Source organism: Henckelia pumila, chromosome 2 (genome assembly GCF_033568475.1).
Source record: "Henckelia pumila isolate YLH828 chromosome 2, ASM3356847v2, whole genome shotgun sequence".
NCBI lineage: Eukaryota > Viridiplantae > Streptophyta > Magnoliopsida > Lamiales > Gesneriaceae > Henckelia > Henckelia pumila.
Genome location: NC_133121.1, coordinates 104,245,522 through 104,263,072, shown reverse-complemented (window position 1 = coordinate 104,263,072; position 17,551 = coordinate 104,245,522). Strand labels below are relative to the sequence as shown.

The window sequence follows — 17,551 nt, the reverse complement described above, 5'->3', positions numbered from 1 at the left end:
AAAATAGTTTATCACATTTATAATTTATTAATATTTTTTTCAAAATATTAAGGAGAAAATTATGTATACAAAAATCATAATTTTACCTAAAAAATATTTGTTTATTTTCTATGGTGTCAATTTATTTATTTACAGTTATTTAAATATTGTATGCCTTAATATAATTTATCTAATTTTTCTCGTTGAAATATATAATCTATTTAATCTATCTAATATAATAAATATTATGTAAAAATAAAATTTTTAATCAAATCAATTTTTACGTCTAAAATATAATATACAAATATATCTAATTAAAATTTAAAATAAAATGTGTATTTTTTTTTGTAATAAAGGGTAAATTGGACATTTTACATAAATGTTACCTGAAATTGACCGGAATCCGGTGGACATGTACCAATTAAGCCATTAACAAAAGTTCGTGTGCCAAATTGACATTTAACTAATAGTTCGTGTACCAAATTAATTTTTAATCTAGATTAAAATATTCATTAAATTTCTTAAAACTAAATTATTATTAAAATTTGTTATTTTATTCTAATAAATAAATTTAATAAACTTTTTAATCTTTGTCATAAGTAAAAGCACAAAATCTATAAATTAAATATCAAAATTATTATTTTTTAACCAAGGTCTGACTCATGAAGTTACTAACGAAATTATTCATAAGCTAATTAGTTGGATATTGTAAAGTTTTAAAGTTTGAGCTTGGTTCGTATCTTAACGAGTCTAATTATATCTTGGCATGTGATGTGTGCGTGTAAATAAATCACGTGTAAATAAATAAAAATTATATACATTATTTTTATATGATTTTTTAAATGAGAGATGGTTACTGGAATTTGGATAGGATTTTTAGGAAGAGTTTGCAATTAAAAGAAATGATTAATTATTTTTTATTGAGATAATCAGTTTTATGTGACTTAAACTCAGTTTACTTAATTTAATTGAAATTCAATAATTAGTGGTTTACTGATTCAACTTATACAAAGTGATTCTGGTGAAAAAGTTAGTATTAAAAATTAAAATAACTTATTTATAATAAAAAATTTAAAAACTACTCATTTTGATTTTATTCACTATGTTTCCAAACACTATCAGCTTCTGATTTTTCATCACTTTTATATAATTTATAAATTTAATCAATTCTCTAAAATAAGTCATTGCAATTTTGCAAACCATACAAATTTATAACGGTAACAAGGCTGAATGCTAGATAAAAAAAAAATGCAATATAATATTAACGATTATTGGAATCAAATCCAACACTATATTCTGAAAAAGAAAATTCCAAAATTATACTTGAACGTCCAAATTCCAAACAATTCACAAAATCTATAAGCAAATCAATATTCAAAATTAAATTTAAAACGCTTCCCAAATTAACCAAAAAATTTCCCAAAAAATTTCCGATTGAATCAAATTGATATCCTTTAAATATATATATATATAGGGGAAAATATCTCTTAATATTTTGAGGTCAAAAGTCAAATGATTGAAACTGGGATTGTTTAAACTTGTCCAGTTGTCCCTATCTAGGCCCACCACCAGATCTAAGTCCGTCTGTACTGTTTATTGGTCACAGGGCCCATTATAAATTAACTGTTGGGTACTAATTGACGAGCCTGGCCTTCTGGGGCACAAGGCCCGTTACACTAAAGGGACCATTTTCATTGTGTTGAGATCTAGGCCTCGTCATATTCTCTCAATTATTATAATTAATTATGTACATTTGTCAAAACAGGCTAGTGGACTGAGCATGCAAAGCTATGATGAAATTATCCCGTTGATAGTAATGTACAGTAGCCATGTCTCTAAATGAAAAATTATCCAATTTATTTATTTATTTTAAAATGCTTCTGTTTTCCCTCTTCAAAATATCTTTAATTTACTGCTGTCAATTACTACCATAAAAGCCTATTTCGATCTATTATTAAAATATATTTTCTTTTATTTCCCACTTTCTATAAATTGTCACGATTATATTATAAATTAATAATTATATTTGAGAAGCAGACAAGCTAAAAGCGAAATTCAATATGATTATTTCAAAGTTGTCACTTAATTGCAATGTATGGGACATGCTATTGCTACCTATTGGCTTGTGACAACTTTTAGCACTTTAAAAAAGTATTCAACTTTTCTTCCCAATAAATCTTAAAAAAGCATTCACCTTGGATTCCAAGAGCGAGTGACTTAGATCTCCCTAATTTTATTTTATTTTATTTTTTTGTCAAAATTTCTTTATTATTTATATATAACTCTAAAAGCATGTCTACTACATCTATAATTGTAGTGTGTGCATATTCACGAATCAAGATGGACATACACTAGGCAATGCTAAAGCGACTTGAATATTTTGATTCTTTATTTTCGTGCAAATACCATGAAATATGCTAAATGACAATGAATTTTATTTGACAGTTGTAGATTCATTTAACAATCTAGGCGAATAATTAGTTTTTCCAGTTAACCAAAATCATCAAAACCCACCCTTTAAGACATTTATATATCATCAAATTATATATTTAATTATACGGGAATTTTTTTTTTTGTTCACTAACTTGTCCATGTTTTGATTTGGGTCCATTAACTTTTTAAAGTTTTGTTTTGGTACACTAACTTTTAATTTTCAATGATTTTGATCAAAAATGCATACGTGTCAGCTAGACATTGGCCGAAAAATGATGACGTGGGCCAATGTCTAGCTGACACGTATGCATTTGGACAAAAATCACTAAAAATTAAAAGTTAGTGTACCAAAACCAAATTTCAAAAATTTAATGGACCAAAACCAAAACATGAACAAGTTAGTGGACCAAAAACATATTTCTCCTAATTATACAAGAACCATTGTTTTAAATTACTAATCCAACTATATATATAGCTATGATGATTTTATTTTCATGCATGGGTCAAAAGCAACTAAGTGCTCTCTTTATATATCAACCCTATAACTTCAACTTCTTGAGTCCCCATTTGCACACCTACCTTTGCTTAACACATCTCCCCCCCTCTCTTTGCAAATGTCTCAAATTCATGTGAAATCTCCCAAACACTGCGCTAAGAAACAAGCAATCAACTCCCACAGGTTCCACAAAAAACTCTTCTTTTACTTCACAACAATCATACTCACCCTCTTATCCCTCATACTCCTTGTTTGGCTCACCCTCCACCCCACAAAACCACAATTCTCACTTGAAGAAGCTCAGATAAACCAGCTCAACCTCACTTCTACGCCGCCTCTCGTCAACTCCTCCATACAACTCACTCTCTTGTCCAAGAATCCCAACAACCGAGTCGGGATTTACTACGACGAATTCCGGGTATATGCATCCTACAAGGGACAAAAGATCACTCCTGATTCTTCCATCTCTCCCTTCTATCAAGGGCACAAAGAAACAAACCTTCTAAGCGCGTCTTTGATCGGGAAACAGCAGCCGGTCGCCCCTTCGTTTGTATTCGAAGTTCAACACGATCAGGGCACGGGGAAGTTGGCCTTGAATTTCAAGGTGATAGGCAAACTGAGGTGGAAAGTTGGATCTTGGGCTTCAGGGAGGTATAGGTTAGCTATAAATTGTATTGCTACTTTACAATCGGGACATGTATCTTCCCTGCAACTCTTTACTTCCAAGCAAGCCACGCAGTGTTCTACCGTAGTTTGAAGATCGAAGACCTGATAAACGAGAAATATCTGAGATGATGCAGTATATATATATATATATGAATAAATCATAGTTTATAAAAATTTTTACCGTAAATTCGAGGCCAAATGCCATAACTACTACTTTAATTGTAACTAAAATGCATGGTTTTAGGTTTTCTTGTTATATAATAAAAGCTTGAATTACAGGATGATTCTATGCTACACCGGATGAAACACTCCCTGGTTTTTTTGAGATGTTCGCGCGAACATCTCCTTAAATGAAAAAAAATATCACCCTAAATGACAAAAAAATTACAGGCGGGGTCCACATGATTTTTTTTCAGCAAGATGTTCGCACGAACATCTTAACAAAAAATACCAAATGAGTATATCTTACCCGATGTAGCATAGAATGATCACCTGAACTACATATATAATATGATTTTCTCTATCATTTTCAAGACTTGGTTTTCTGTGAAATTCACCGAGTGTTTAGTAAAATCTGTATTAAAGAAGCAATTGAAAAGTTTGAAACTTTGCATGCACTATAGGTAGCTAGATTTTAATTTATCTTATCTTTCTTCTATCTGCTTTTTGCGCGCCTTTATTTTCATATTTGCATGCTTTTTACAATGGCTGCAAAAGCCTATTGCTTTGACACACAAATATAATATATATATATATATATATATATGATAATAGTTTTGCCATATTATAACTTATGTGTCCAGCATATATAAAACACTAAATTATTATATATGATGGACACAAAAGTTGACACGGTTGATCGGCAGCATATCAAAATTCGATAATACGTGTGTATACAACTTAAAGCGGGTAAAATATTTGCACCCTGTAATATTTTGCAAAATCATGAGTTGAGAAGCTGTAATGTTTGTAAAATGATCAATACAAAGGATATAGACTTAAGAAAGAGAAACAAAATTGTGGAAATTGGAAGGTGAGAGTTTTATGGGAGAGAGAACTGCTAGAAGAGGGGAGAAGTGAGTTGGAGAGTTTTTTAATGACCGTTTTACCTATAAAATTTGTGAATCTCATGGTGACTTTAAGATATTTATGTAAAATTACATTGTTGTAATTAGGTCGGACCAAAAAAATTAATACGAGACCTTATTCATTTATATAATAGAAAAAAGATATTAATTTAAGGATCTTGTAGCATAAGCCCACATGATTTAAAGTGTGATCTTTCAATTTCTATTATTGAGGTAGACTATATTTTTGTGTTTAAAAGAGTCAATTGGAGATACCTAATTTATTTTTATAATCACAACTTGTTAATAATATATTTCGTGTCCAAGATGCCAAATATAATTTCTACAAGTATTTATTGTTTAATTAACACTTGGATAAAACTATTTCGAGAGGCAAAAATAATTTTCTAGAGACCATTGATCATTAAATTTCTATCGTCTCTTTTCAACTAATAAAATTTCAGAAATTTGATTTTTTTTAAAAAAGGCTAAAGTTTACTGAAAAAATATTCAAATTGAATCAAATGGGTATCTTAATGTTTTGAAACCAAACTCAAATACGGAAAACTGTAATAGGCTAAACTCGTCTCGATCCAAGCCCATTTTGAAATATATTTATAATTCGGTTAAGCCCATTATGAATTTAGACATTTACTTATTTGGTATCAGCCCAATTAGTTTGCAATATAAACCGATTTCTTTCCCGCAGCCCTATACGCGGCCAAAATTTGCAGTTCATCTTCCATCTTCGGTCGGCGGTAGGATTTTCTCTCATTTAAGGTTGATTCATATATCTTGCTTGATATTTATCTTAGTTGATGTGTGATTTATGCATATATAATTTTCGAACTTTTGTTAGACTTTTTATTTAGCTCAGATCTTGGTTTACGTTTCTGGTTGAAAAACTTTTGAATATGGTATCGTGATTTTGCTGGCTCTGAATTGAACTATCTGGTTTTTGTTATATATGTAGGCAAACGATGAGATTTATTGGGTTTTGAAAACATTTCAAAGGTGGGTTCGGATTGGATTTGTTGAATGAATTATTGTGTACCTGTGGGACATCTCTGATATCTAGTTTAAGATTTTTCTTGTATTTTTTTGTTTTAAGATAAAGTGGTAAAGTTTTTCTCTTGTATTTTTACGGTTGAATCTATGCTTCATATGCGAAATATAGGTGTGATCCTTTATGGATTTCATGGTGATTCAGGTCCATGTTTCATATTCCTTTAGTAATTTTAGCTGTATTGGTTTATTTCTTCAAAGATCGCATTCCTTTCACTTCTCTTTGCATGCACAAACAGCTGCCGAGCTCCTGTGATAGCTGAATTTTTAGAGTTTGGCAAACTATTTGTGACTTGGAAACTCTTAAAGTCATTTTGGTTGTTTTTTATCCTCCTGAATTGCTGGAAAATTAAGAAATACATTTCTACTTCTTGGCTTATTGTTTGTTAATTGTGCAAAGTATCCTAAATCATTCATACAGTAATTTCTCTTTTATTTTTTGATTGCATAGGCATGGCACAAGACGTGGGCATGTTTACTGTGCCACAGACAATTGGTAGTGTTTTATGCTGCAAGTGTGGCATTTTGATGCAACCAAATGCTGCAAATATGTGTCCAAAATGCCTGCGGTCTGAAGTTGACATCACAGAAGGCCTACAAAAGCATGTCATTATCAACCATTGCCCTGAGTGTGACACCTATTTGCAGCCACCTCGAACTTGGATTAAAGCACAGCTGGAATCCAAAGAGTTGCTGACCTTCTGTGTGAAGAGATTGAAGAACTTGAATAAAGTCCGGTTAGTTCATGCTGAATTCGTTTGGACTGAACCTCACTCCAAGAGGATTAAGGTGAAGTTAAGGGTACAAAAGGAAGTTCTCCATGGGGCAATTCTTGAGCAAGCTTACGTGGTTGAATATGTTGTGCAAGACCAGATGTGTGAATCTTGTTCACGAGTGCAGGCAAACCCTGATCAATGGGTTGCTGCAGTGCAACTGCGGCAGCATGTTTCTCACAGACGCACCTTCTTCTATCTCGAGCAGCTTATTCTTAAGCATGCTGCTGCTGTCCGCGCAATAAGAATCAAGCAGTTGGACCAGGGGATTGACTTTTTCTTTGGTAATAGGAGTCATGGTGTTAAGTTTGTGGAGTTCTTGGGTAAAGTAGCTCCGATTAGGAGTCGGCATGACAAACAACTTGTGTCCCATGACGCAAAGAGCAATTATTACAACTACAAGTACACGTTTTCCGTTGAAATATGTCCAATCTGTCGTGAGGATTTAATCTGTCTTCCACCTAAAGTGGCTGTCAGTATGGGGAACCTCGGGCCACTGGTAGTGTGCACGAAAGTGAGCAACAGCATCGCATTATTAGACCCGTTCACTCTGAGAAGCAGCTTCATGGATGCTGATCAGTACTGGAGATCATCGTTCAAGTCCTTACTCTCCTGTAAGCAGCTCGTGGAATATATAGTGTTAGATATGGAGGTGGTTTCTTCTGAGGTCAACATTGGTGGCTCAAGGTATGTTCTAGCTGAAGCTCAAGTTGCCCGAGTATCTGATTTTGGAAAGAATGACACTATTTTCAATGTGAGAACACACCTGGGCCATCTTCTAAATCCCGGGGACTACGCTCTCGGTTATGATTTATTTGGTGCCAACAGTAATGATATTGAACTAGACAAGTACAAGGGCCTCGTACTTCCTGATGTAATATTGATCAAAAAGAGCTATGAAGAGAAACGTCAGAAGAAGAAAGGTAAGCCGCGATCATGGAAACTCAAGTCTCTCAACATGGAGGTTGATGTCACTTCTAAAGGTAGAGATAACGAAGAAAAGATTAACTCCGAGTATGAACAATTTTTGAGAGATCTGGAGGAGAATCCTGAGTTGAGATTTAATATTTCCTTATACCGGAATAAGGATTACCAGCCATCGGAAATGGCTTCTGTCACTGATGGTGAAGATGTTCCTTCCATTCCAATTGACGAACTGCTGGCCGATCTTGATATAAGTGATGCAGAATACGAAGATGGTGACATGGATGAATGAATGTTGTAGTAGCAGGGATAGGAATCAGAGGGGTGGTCGAGTCCTCCTTCCCTCAAATGCATCCTCGTGACTATCTCCATGTGAAAAAATTTGGGCTCCATCATTGAAATGGTATCAAGACCTTCTGGGACAGAAGACAGGTGAATTTGTTTAAATGAAATAAGGGTAGGGCTGGATAATTTTCTTATGTGACAATGTTATAAATTGTTATCGAGTGAGTTTTGTCTTGGTATTCAAAGGCTTCTTGTGATATCAAGAAGTTATTTTTGTACTCTTTTACCTTCTGCAACTCGTTCGCCATCTGGTCTTTCTATTGACGGGACATTCCAAGATGCCTCGGGCAATTAAAGATGGTAGTCGAGCCTTCAACTTGCAGGTTTTTGGATGATTTTGTAGCTATTTTTTGTTTTCTTGGCCCCCTTATAATATTAAGCAGTGTTTGGATGTTAACTGAGGACTAAACGATCCGGCGAGTGTCGCGTGATGAAATGATAGCCGTGTTGTGTTCGAAATTTTTTTTAGATCATACAAGCATTTTTTTCTTGACATTCGGCAGCTTTGAAAAATACTCTCAATGAGTTTTTGACATGTTAATTTTTATTACATATCAATCTTTTTTTTTCTTTTTTCCAAAAATGAAGTCCAGGTACTTTAAATAGGTTTCAGCAAAACATCCATTTATTATACAAAAATATACAGGGGACGACAAATATATTTGTAATGTCATCACCATGATTGGCAAAAGTAGAGGTTCATGCCATGATTTTACTATTTTCCGGAAACCCGTCGAAAGCCCTCTTCCAATTCTTCCTAGCTGAATGAGAGATTATCAAAATACCCACATCTACTTTGATCAGAATGCCTTATGATATGGGTGTTAAGAGCATGAATGATCCGGTTCATATCCTTTACTAAGCTATAGACAAACCGTGGTTCTCGCCAACTATTGTCTTGGATTGCTGCTCATTTTTCATATCTAATGATTTCAAGTTGTCCTCTCGAGATTTCAAGATATCGAATCTAGACATAACGGGGTCATTTTTATCATCTTGAACTGTGATAGAAACCGATGCCTTCGGACCCTGTGTGGTTAGCTTTGGAAACATGCTATCTTGAGACTCAAGGGTTAGCTTGGAAGATGTGCTCGGAGCAGGTGAAATGTGAACCTTTTGCATCGTTGCTGCGACATCTGCGTGTTCAAAAGTTCCGTGTCAGTTGAAAGCAGAACAAGATTTGATGATTTCTCTAAGATCTAACCTTTTGATGATTTGGGTTTTGCTTGTCCCAACTCAAGCTTCAATCGGTCAAAGCGAGCTTTATAGCTGATGGAACAGAGTGTAGCTTCGGCCTCGAGCCACAAGCTCTTAAAGAGAATTGCTTGAGAATCCATTTCTTCATTACTGAGGAAATTCTCCTCGAGTACCTTCTTTATGGACTATTATACAACAATAGATGATGATGATAGTGACAAATACATGTAATTTAGACATGATACTACCCACAATTCACAGCAATGCTTGCCTCGTTCAGACCTGAATATACAATGAAAGAGCGTACCTTGGTCATACCATCATCTCTTGGTAGGTCTGTATCATCCCTCAAGAAAGAAAAAACAGGTGATTTCTCCAATCTCTCGTCGTCCTTTGCATGCCCTTTTTTATAATCAACAGTACTCTGAAGAAAAAAAACATGCAAATTTATATTTAAGAAACAACTGTAAATTTACCAAAATAAAGGACTAACACGCCCCTTATGCTTGGTCATGTGTGTCCAAATAACGGCATACCATATCATGGTACTCTCCAACATTCTTGGATATGTATCCCTGAGGATCGGAAGGTTCTCGCTTATTTCTTGGCCGAGCAATTTTACTACTCATACAAGTATCAAGATTGCTGACTGTGTGATTCAGAGCCAATATGTCTTCTTCTTCCAAAGCACATGAATCGTATGACAGATGAGACAGAAGCATCTCTGAGAGATAGTGCATTGTTTTAATCATTGTTCTGATTTTCGAATCTGGTTGCACTTCAACATACTCAACGACATCTTCTTGAGAAGAAGGTGAAGCTAGGACCTTCTCAGCCACATGAAATGCAACAACACCACTACTTTCAGCTTCAGAGGCATCATTGAGATTCATCCCATCTTCATCTTTACCACTGACATGCTTCAGGTCGGGATTTTCTGCCTGAGAACCACAATTCAAGTTTTCAGGGAAGTCAAAGTTTAGCCGCGGTATCTCAAGGGCATCCCCTGTCTGAACTCCATTGCTGCTTCTTAAAGTTGAAACCATAAAATCTTCAGCATTTGCATCATCTGATAAAATCTGTTCTTTACTTTGGTAATTAGCATCCAGGATACTCCCTAATGGAAGTACTACGCTGTTTTTTACAAATATATTTTCAACATTCTCGTTGTTTTGACCAGCCTTAGCAGGAAAAGCTCTGGTTGGATCATCTACCGAACGGAAACGGAAATCTTTATGTTCATCAGAGCCAAAATTTTCATTCAATTTCCCTATAAAATTATGAGAGCTGCCAGCTTCAACATCAAATGCTGAAAATTGAGAGGATGGCGCCCCTTTCCAGCAAGGAGAATCCACGACCAGGTTGTAGTGATCTATAAAGTCCGACGAGTTCTCAACTGAGTTAACTACTTGAGCACTATTGTCAGCAATAGCCAACCCAAGGGAGAAATTCGGATCTAATATGTGAGAGCCGAATCTCTCTTCAATATTTCCCTCAAACGTATCATTGATTTGCAGTGAAGTTGAAAATTCATTTGGTGCAGATGACGAAAGAAAACCTTTGTCATTGCATTGGTTTGAAAATTTTGGGTCAAGGGAACATTCTTTGATTTCAGAGCTTGGTTTTGGGCCAGGATCTTTATTGCCTGATGGATTGGAGAGATCAAAATGCACATTGCAGACACCAGCAATATTGCCATTATCTGCAGGTTTACGAGAATCAACACGTTGTCCCAAAATATCAGGGATAGCCGGTGGTGGCATAATAACCACAGGTGAAGATCTTCTTGCTGATATAGAACTAGTGAAAGCAGAATCATCAGGTCGAACACGTTTATCATGTCGACTGCATGAGTTTTTATAGTTATGGAAATTCTTGTGCATCTCATGCGATCGACTTAGAGGGTGAGATTCTGGATAAGTCGATACGGAAACTGCGAAGCTTGGATTTTGCTCGAAACATAACTTATTGTTCACACACTCCACAGTTTGAATTCCAACTGCCCTGTCAGTAACCCAATTAGATCTTCCACATATTTCTCCAGATTTGTCTCCAAATTCAGTTCCACATCCTGCCCATTGACACAGATAATTCATGTCAGATACACATACACACTCTATGCGCGTGCTCCCAGAGGAAGTAGACTGGGTGGGGCTCAGCTTGTATTTCTGCATGAGTTTTATCATATCTAGCTAACCTTGAAACTGAGATCAAAGTAAAACAGGATATAATTTAAAAAAAAATTCCCAGACCAGAAGCATATCATGAATCAGACTTTCGCTGTGCCACCGCTAAGCATGTCACCAGAAATGCCATAATAATATCGTGTGACGTTCAGATTGATTAAACTCCTCATTAAAAACATTCCTCTATTTTATGAATTTGAACCCAAACTGAATCGAAAAAGTATCATCTAAGCTATAATCTATTCCACTAAATTTTCATTTTATTTACGTAAAGATTCAAATTCCAGAGTCAAGATGGTCGGCTGGACCCTCCGACCCTCCAACCTAAGGCTCTGCCCAAGCCAGAGATAACATTCAAAGAAAAGTTGGATGAGTACACCTTCATTAGCAGGATTTGTTTTAATGTGGGAGCCACCAATTTCTGCCCTCTCGGAAAGGAAATTCCCATCAAGCTCAGCTCTTTTATACAGTTTTCCATTGATACTCAAACTATCCATCTGCTGAGGTCTGTCCCAATCATATGCATTGTGAGTATAACTGAATTGAGAAGACGTGTCCCCAACATTTTCCACGCGTGAAGAGCAGCTTCCATCAAGTTCAACTCTTTTATATTGAATTCCATTGATATCCAAACTATCCATCTGCTGAGGCATATAATCCCGATCAATTGCGCAATGAGTATAATCAATCTGAGCTGACATGTCCCCAATTTTTTCCCTCCCAGAAGAGAAATATCCATCATCAACTCTTTTAGACTGCTGTCCACTGGTAAATTGATTAAATTCCAACCTCTGCATCCACTCAGGCCTGTAATCCTGGTCAATCACACTATGAGCATAAGCTGTTCTGTCCTCAACCAATGGGCTACTTTCGTCAACCATAGGAGGCACAGAAGGTGGATAGTAAGACTTCACTTCACCACCATAAGCAACAGTATTCCCCAAGGTTTTGGCATCACGACTAAAAGTCGTCCAATGGATAGGAGACGGACTCATAGACATAGCATCAGATAAAGGAAAGCTAGTGGTTCTGGTAGAAAGTGTATCCAGTTCAGGTTTATGGGATATTGAGTTTGTATACTTCCAAGTGTGGCTAAAGGGTTCAGTGCCATAAGACGATTCAGGATAATGCACAAGAGGATTTGAATTATGGTTTGGGTTTGATCTATCAACAGTGAACGGTGGGGCTGAAGCTGATAAATTTGAGGTTGAAGATGACGAGTTTCCTCCGGTTCCATTACCCCCACGACCCAAACCCATCATTTATTTTTCGCTGTTATAAAAAGATTAAATCAATCAAAACCCAGGAAAATTCCAAAGAGATCAATGAAAAAAAAGTAGGAACTAAGGCCCAAAATTGAACACGGAAATGATTATTTTCAAAGTTTACACGATTGAAAACAGCATATATTTGCTCATGCGAGTGAAAATTCGACATGTTGAAAATCGAAAACACGATTAATGGGGAAAAATCTAACCTGGAAAAAGGGTAAACGACAATCGAAAGAGAAGTCGTCTTCTTGTGAGCCGTGACTCTTCTTCTTCTTCGAAGCAAACCTTCTTGTGCGCAGGTTATCAAATTTATGTGTTTGGCAATTATGTCCTTTCAGTTTGGAACAATATCTTTTATGACCCTAAAAAGTAAAAACCCGTGGTGAGTGCTGAATATTAACCAAACTCGATTAAAATTTTTACCATAATCAACGGTCAATCTGGATTAAAATAAAAAAAAAATGTATCGAATACAAAAAAAAAATAGTGTTTTTTTAAACAAATAATCACAAAACACAATAGATATATTAATTTTACAAAATGGATAATTTTTGTAAATAAAAAAAGGGGTTTTTGAAGAAAAATCCCTAAACACATATACAATTTTAAATTCAGTCCCCTTGCCTTTACACTTTTGTCTGCACTCCCTAACACCACAAAATTTTATTTTTTACTCCCTATTTTAATTATTATTTACTGATTTTACACTTTAAATTTAATTAAAATAAGATATAATATAATAAAATAAAATTCAATGCCTCGGGAATATCATTTACTTCCATTCCATCGAGAATGGGTTCTCTCAGTTGCTTGAAACCCCACGGCTGAAGAAATCCATCAACTAGCGGCACCAATTGACTGAAGTTTGGAAGCGACCGACGACGAGGAACAAGCATAACCAACCGAGCAAAGGTTCGATTATTCTTCAGATGTTGGATTTATATGAACGATTCTTGGAAAAGGTTATGCAGTATTAATCAAAGATGAGTTACTGTGTAGATTTCTGAAAATTGATTAATGTATAAATTTTCAAAATTATTTATTTAAATCTTCAGCTCTAAGCTGGAAACATTAAGACAAATTTGGTATGAGTTTTAGATTGTTTATTTTCTTAAGTTTAATAGATGGATCTGGATATGGTTTTTATAGGTGCTAATGTCTCTTATATTTCATCTTAATATTTATTGATATAATTGATTTTGGTAGTTGTGAATTAATCTGTAGTGATCCATCTAAAAATGGTGTACAAATCTTTTAAATAATTTGTATATATATTTTTAATAAATTTGTGTCCATTGTAAATCTTCTTGTAAATTACATAGTTCTGAATTTTGTGTTTTATTCTTGATAGGCACAACCAACATGGAGTCCTGTTCTGGAGGAAATTCAAAATTTTCCTTTATTGGTAGTTGTCAGTACCTTAAAGGCCTTTATCTAATTTCAATCCTAATGGTGCTACGCTGATGGAGTTGTTCTAGAATCTCGGACAAAAATGTCCGAATATTAACCCTGAAACGACGACGTTGCTTTTCACAGCCCCTCACAAGAAGATGGAAGTCACTTTGATTGACAATGATGATGTGCGTAACATGATAAATCTTCATATGTGTATGAAGTTGAATATCATTGAATTGAGAGCAGAAAGAAAGACTGATCAAAGTCACCGTAGCACAAACGTTGATAGGTAATTATTTTGCATTGTTTTATTATTAATTTTTTTATAGTCACGTATTTGACTTTCATTTTTGTTGTATAATTACTTAATTTATTTGTGAAAATCTGAATAAATGGACCATGCATAGTTATATTGTCTGAGTTATATTTTGTATTGGCGTGGTAAGGGTTCAAACTGAAGATGAGACACATTCGACAAGTGGCACCCATCTCGAAGTTTGCAGTATGAGTAATTCTATTGATTCGTGGCGTCAGTGCATACGTGATGTTGGTCAAACATTTAAAGATGCAGCTAATTTCCGAAATTGTGTTAAAAACTATGCCATTGCTATCAGACGTTCATTTTCCTATGTGAAAAATGATAGTCAGAAGATCATTGTTGTGTGTAGTGATGCAAATTGTTCATGGAGAATATATGCATCTAAACATCAATCAGATAATGCATTTGGCATTAGAAATTGTAATTTAACTCATAGTTGTGGTGATGACAATTTAAGAACTAGATGACATCCTAAAGCTGATTCCTCTTGGGTATGTAACTTGGTGAAAGATAAGTTGAGGGGAGAGCCATCATATCGTCCAATTACAATGATTAAGGACATACAAAGAGATTTTGGAGTGGAAATTAAATACCACAAAGTTTGGACGGGCAAAGAAATGGCAATGAATGAAATTCATGGAACTGAGAAGGGGTCATATGATAAGTTGCGATGGTATTGTCACGCCGTTAAAGAAACCAATCCTGGAAGCTATGCTGAATATGAGATTGATACGGTGACAAATAGATTTGATCGGCTGTTCATATGTTTTCACGCTTGCCTTGTTGGTTTCGTTTGTGGCTGTAGGCCATTAATATTTTTAGATGGAACTCACATCAAGAACAAGTACAAAGGAAGTATTCTAGTAGTTGTTGCAAAGGACGCAAATGATGATCTTTTCACCTTGGCATATGCAGTTGTGGATGCAGAGAATGACTGTAACTGGCACTGGTTTTGTAATCGATTGAAAGATGTTCTAGCTTCAAAAAACGTAACGTTCTTCCATAGCTTTACTTTCTTCTCTGACAGGCATCCTGGTTTGATTAAGACTATTCAATCTGTGTTCCCTGGTAGTCATCATGCATATTGATTAAGACATTTAGTAGACAATTTTGTGAAATATGTTAGTATGACATAAATAAATATTTATTTACTGTTATGTTATATTGACTGTTTGGTTCACAATTTTAATATTATGCATATTTCTTGTAGGTATTGCGGAGGTACCCACTCCATAATAAGAAGAAATGGTCATCTGTATTGAAAAAAGCGGCATATGCCTCATCGCGACATGAGTTTTTTGAGCTTATAAAATCTATAACCGAGTCAATGCCAATTGCACAAGAGTTTATTGTGAATTCTTCACCTGATAATTGGGCAAATGCTCTATTTACGGGTAACCGATGGGGTGTGATTAACAACAATATTGCTGAAAGTTGGAATAGTTGGGTGAAACCTGCGCGCCACCTACCAATTGTGGCAATGGTAGACAATATACGCATCCAAATTATGAAAATGATGCACGAAAGAAGAGAAAAATCTTTGGTGATGGATAAAAATTTAACCCCTAGAAAAGAAAAGGATGTTTCACTTGCTTATTCTCAGTCCCGCAGCTTGAAGGTCCATAGGTCATGTGGATTGAAATTTGAGGTTATAGATGGGTATAAAACTTTAGCAGTTGATTTGAGTTCATGGACGTGTTCATGTCGAGGTTGGAAAATCTATAAACTTCCTTGCAAGCATGCATGTGCTTGCATAGAATCAAAGTCGTTGTCGGTTTATGATTTTTGTGACAAATATTTTACGATCGGAGCTTATCGTGAAAGTTATAAATGTGTCATCAATCCTATACCAACAGTTGATATGTATGAAGGTTATAATGATGAAGGTGAATCAATTTGTGCTCCTATCGTGCATAGTCAACCAGTTCGTAGACGAACTATGAGGATCCCTTCTCAAGTTGAACATCGTCTGACAGAGTGTGGAAGGTGTAAAAAGCAAGGGCATAACAGGCGTACCTGCAAAGAAGCCTTTGAATGAACAGTTGATGATTTTGTATTGTTTAGTGTATTTTGTTTCTTATCATTCATTAAAATATTTGTTTGTTTAATGAAGTTAATTGAAAACTAACTGTTTTTCTTTTATTTTGTTAGTCGTAAGAGGTTGCTACAACTCGAGCATGAAACAAGTGTTGAAGGCCATTGTAGGAGGCGTACAAGATCTGGTCGTGCTGCGTTTTGAGTTGTTTACATTATATTGGTTAAATTGTGTGTCGGAATAATTATGTAGCAGTCTATGTTGTTACTTTAAGACGCATTATGTTGTTGTTCGTATTCAAGCTTGAACTTGGATTGTGGTACTTTTGGTCAATATATAGTCGTCTACTTTTCCATGGTGCAATGGTGTTTTTATGAGAATTCGTTGGATCATTTTTTTGTTGGTTTATGGTGGTTTATCATTTTTCAAATGGGTCATGTCAAAAAAATTTAGGATGGTTGTACGAAATCAATCAATTAGAATACAAATACGGTCATATATGGAACTTGATTGATAAAATTTGGTACTAACAATAATTAAGTGGGACATGATATTATAGTTACACAATAAACTTGAAGTTTACAAGAGTTCACATCAAATTCATAAAAGTGATACATCGTAATGATTTTCAATTACAACACTAATCCACATATGCATCAGAAGTCAAGACTACCCATCTAAATGTCCCACAGATTGACAAGAGTCATACACAACTAATCAATGAGTCATTATGATAATTAACAACAAGAAAAGAACGAACATTACAAAGATAAAACAACCACATCCAAAACAGCAATTGAAACATCCTAAAACTCCTACTGAATTTTTTTTTAACAAAACTCTCTGATAATAAAATAATGAATATAAATATATATATGCCCATACATATATATATCATACATAAAAATAACTTTACTTAATTTAAAATACATAAACACAATAAATACAATAAAAGTACACATATTCAATTAAATACTTAAAATTAATTACTAAATAATCATTTATAAATATTCCATAATAAAATTCCTAAATTCCATGCATATACTGAAAATCTATAAGAATAAAACATATGCGGAAATAAACGTTCTAGTCTCAACATAAAATTCATCTTAGAGCAATGGTCACGGGTTCTAGCTGCCTGGATACTCATACGCCCTCGCCGCCAGTCGGAAACACATTATCCTTATTGACATTTTGCTCACCTGCACCATTTAAATCTAGTGAGCCTAGAGGCTTAGCACGTTCTATCCTTACATAACAAAATGAAACCACACACAAGCACACATCATATAAAATACGTGAATAATAATTATACGTGCATGATCTTAAAATTATATGCATATAAACATAAATAAATAATCATACTTCTAAATCATCATGCTATAACATAATTCATCATA

At 34.7% G+C, this 17,551-nt stretch overlaps 4 protein-coding genes across 6 annotated transcripts; 3 read left to right on the top strand and 1 right to left on the bottom strand.

The window, feature by feature from the left end:
- Nucleotides 1-2,980: 2,980 nt before the first annotated feature.
- Nucleotides 2,981-3,926, top strand: LOC140884786 (NDR1/HIN1-like protein 26). Its single transcript, XM_073291645.1, has one exon. The coding sequence runs from the start codon at nucleotides 3,027-3,029 to the stop codon at nucleotides 3,663-3,665; it is 639 nt and encodes a 212-aa protein (XP_073147746.1). The 5' UTR covers nucleotides 2,981-3,026; the 3' UTR covers nucleotides 3,666-3,926.
- Nucleotides 3,927-5,347: 1,421 nt separating this feature from the next.
- Nucleotides 5,348-8,080, top strand: LOC140877105 (uncharacterized). 3 transcript variants are annotated; one of them, XM_073280628.1, is made up of 2 exons: nucleotides 5,348-5,421; nucleotides 6,158-8,080. In XM_073280628.1, the coding sequence occupies exon 2, from the start codon at nucleotides 6,160-6,162 to the stop codon at nucleotides 7,693-7,695; it is 1,536 nt and encodes a 511-aa protein (XP_073136729.1). In that variant the 5' UTR covers nucleotides 5,348-5,421; nucleotides 6,158-6,159; the 3' UTR covers nucleotides 7,696-8,080. The 3 variants fall into 3 exon arrangements, with proteins under 3 accessions (XP_073136729.1, XP_073136730.1, XP_073136731.1); XM_073280629.1 differs by having other exon boundaries at nucleotides 5,371-5,399; XM_073280630.1 differs by lacking the exon at nucleotides 5,348-5,421 and adding an exon at nucleotides 5,460-5,655.
- A 210-nt stretch (nucleotides 8,081-8,290) lies between these two features.
- On the bottom strand, nucleotides 8,291-12,722 carry LOC140877104 (uncharacterized). Its single transcript, XM_073280626.1, has 6 exons — nucleotides 12,609-12,722; nucleotides 11,511-12,403; nucleotides 9,482-11,016; nucleotides 9,253-9,369; nucleotides 8,953-9,130; nucleotides 8,291-8,884 (listed from the first exon to the last, which is right to left on the bottom strand). Exons 2-6 carry the CDS (start codon nucleotides 12,391-12,393, stop codon nucleotides 8,607-8,609), a joined length of 2,991 nt encoding a protein of 996 aa, XP_073136727.1. The 5' UTR covers nucleotides 12,394-12,403; nucleotides 12,609-12,722; the 3' UTR covers nucleotides 8,291-8,606.
- A 1,230-nt stretch (nucleotides 12,723-13,952) lies between these two features.
- Nucleotides 13,953-16,154, top strand: LOC140878068 (uncharacterized). Its single transcript, XM_073281670.1, has 4 exons — nucleotides 13,953-14,086; nucleotides 14,244-14,536; nucleotides 14,627-15,174; nucleotides 15,327-16,154. Exons 1-4 carry the CDS (start codon nucleotides 13,953-13,955, stop codon nucleotides 16,152-16,154), a joined length of 1,803 nt encoding a protein of 600 aa, XP_073137771.1.
- Nucleotides 16,155-17,551: the final 1,397 nt, after the last annotated feature.

What these genes read in the sequence shown, in the direction of transcription:
- LOC140884786 (XM_073291645.1), top strand. Translation starts at nt 3,027, where the DNA reads ATGTCTCAAATTCATGTGAAATCTCCCAAACACTGCGCTAAGAAACAA.
- LOC140877105 (XM_073280628.1), top strand. Translation starts at nt 6,160, where the DNA reads ATGGCACAAGACGTGGGCATGTTTACTGTGCCACAGACAATTGGTAGT.
- LOC140877104 (XM_073280626.1), bottom strand. Translation starts at nt 12,393, where the DNA reads ATGATGGGTTTGGGTCGTGGGGGTAATGGAACCGGAGGAAACTCGTCA. An exon ending in GAGATGATGGTATGACCAAG is followed by an intron (nt 9,131 to 9,252) that starts GTACGCTCTTTC and finishes GTTGTATAATAG; the next exon opens with TCCATAAAGAAGGTACTCGA. An exon ending in AAAACCCAAATCATCAAAAG is followed by an intron (nt 8,885 to 8,952) that starts GTTAGATCTTAG and finishes TTGAACACGCAG; the next exon opens with ATGTCGCAGCAACGATGCAA.
- LOC140878068 (XM_073281670.1), top strand. Translation starts at nt 13,953, where the DNA reads ATGGAAGTCACTTTGATTGACAATGATGATGTGCGTAACATGATAAAT. An exon ending in CGTAGCACAAACGTTGATAG is followed by an intron (nt 14,087 to 14,243) that starts GTAATTATTTTG and finishes TGGCGTGGTAAG; the next exon opens with GGTTCAAACTGAAGATGAGA. An exon ending in TGATTAAGACTATTCAATCT is followed by an intron (nt 15,175 to 15,326) that starts GTGTTCCCTGGT and finishes TATTTCTTGTAG; the next exon opens with GTATTGCGGAGGTACCCACT.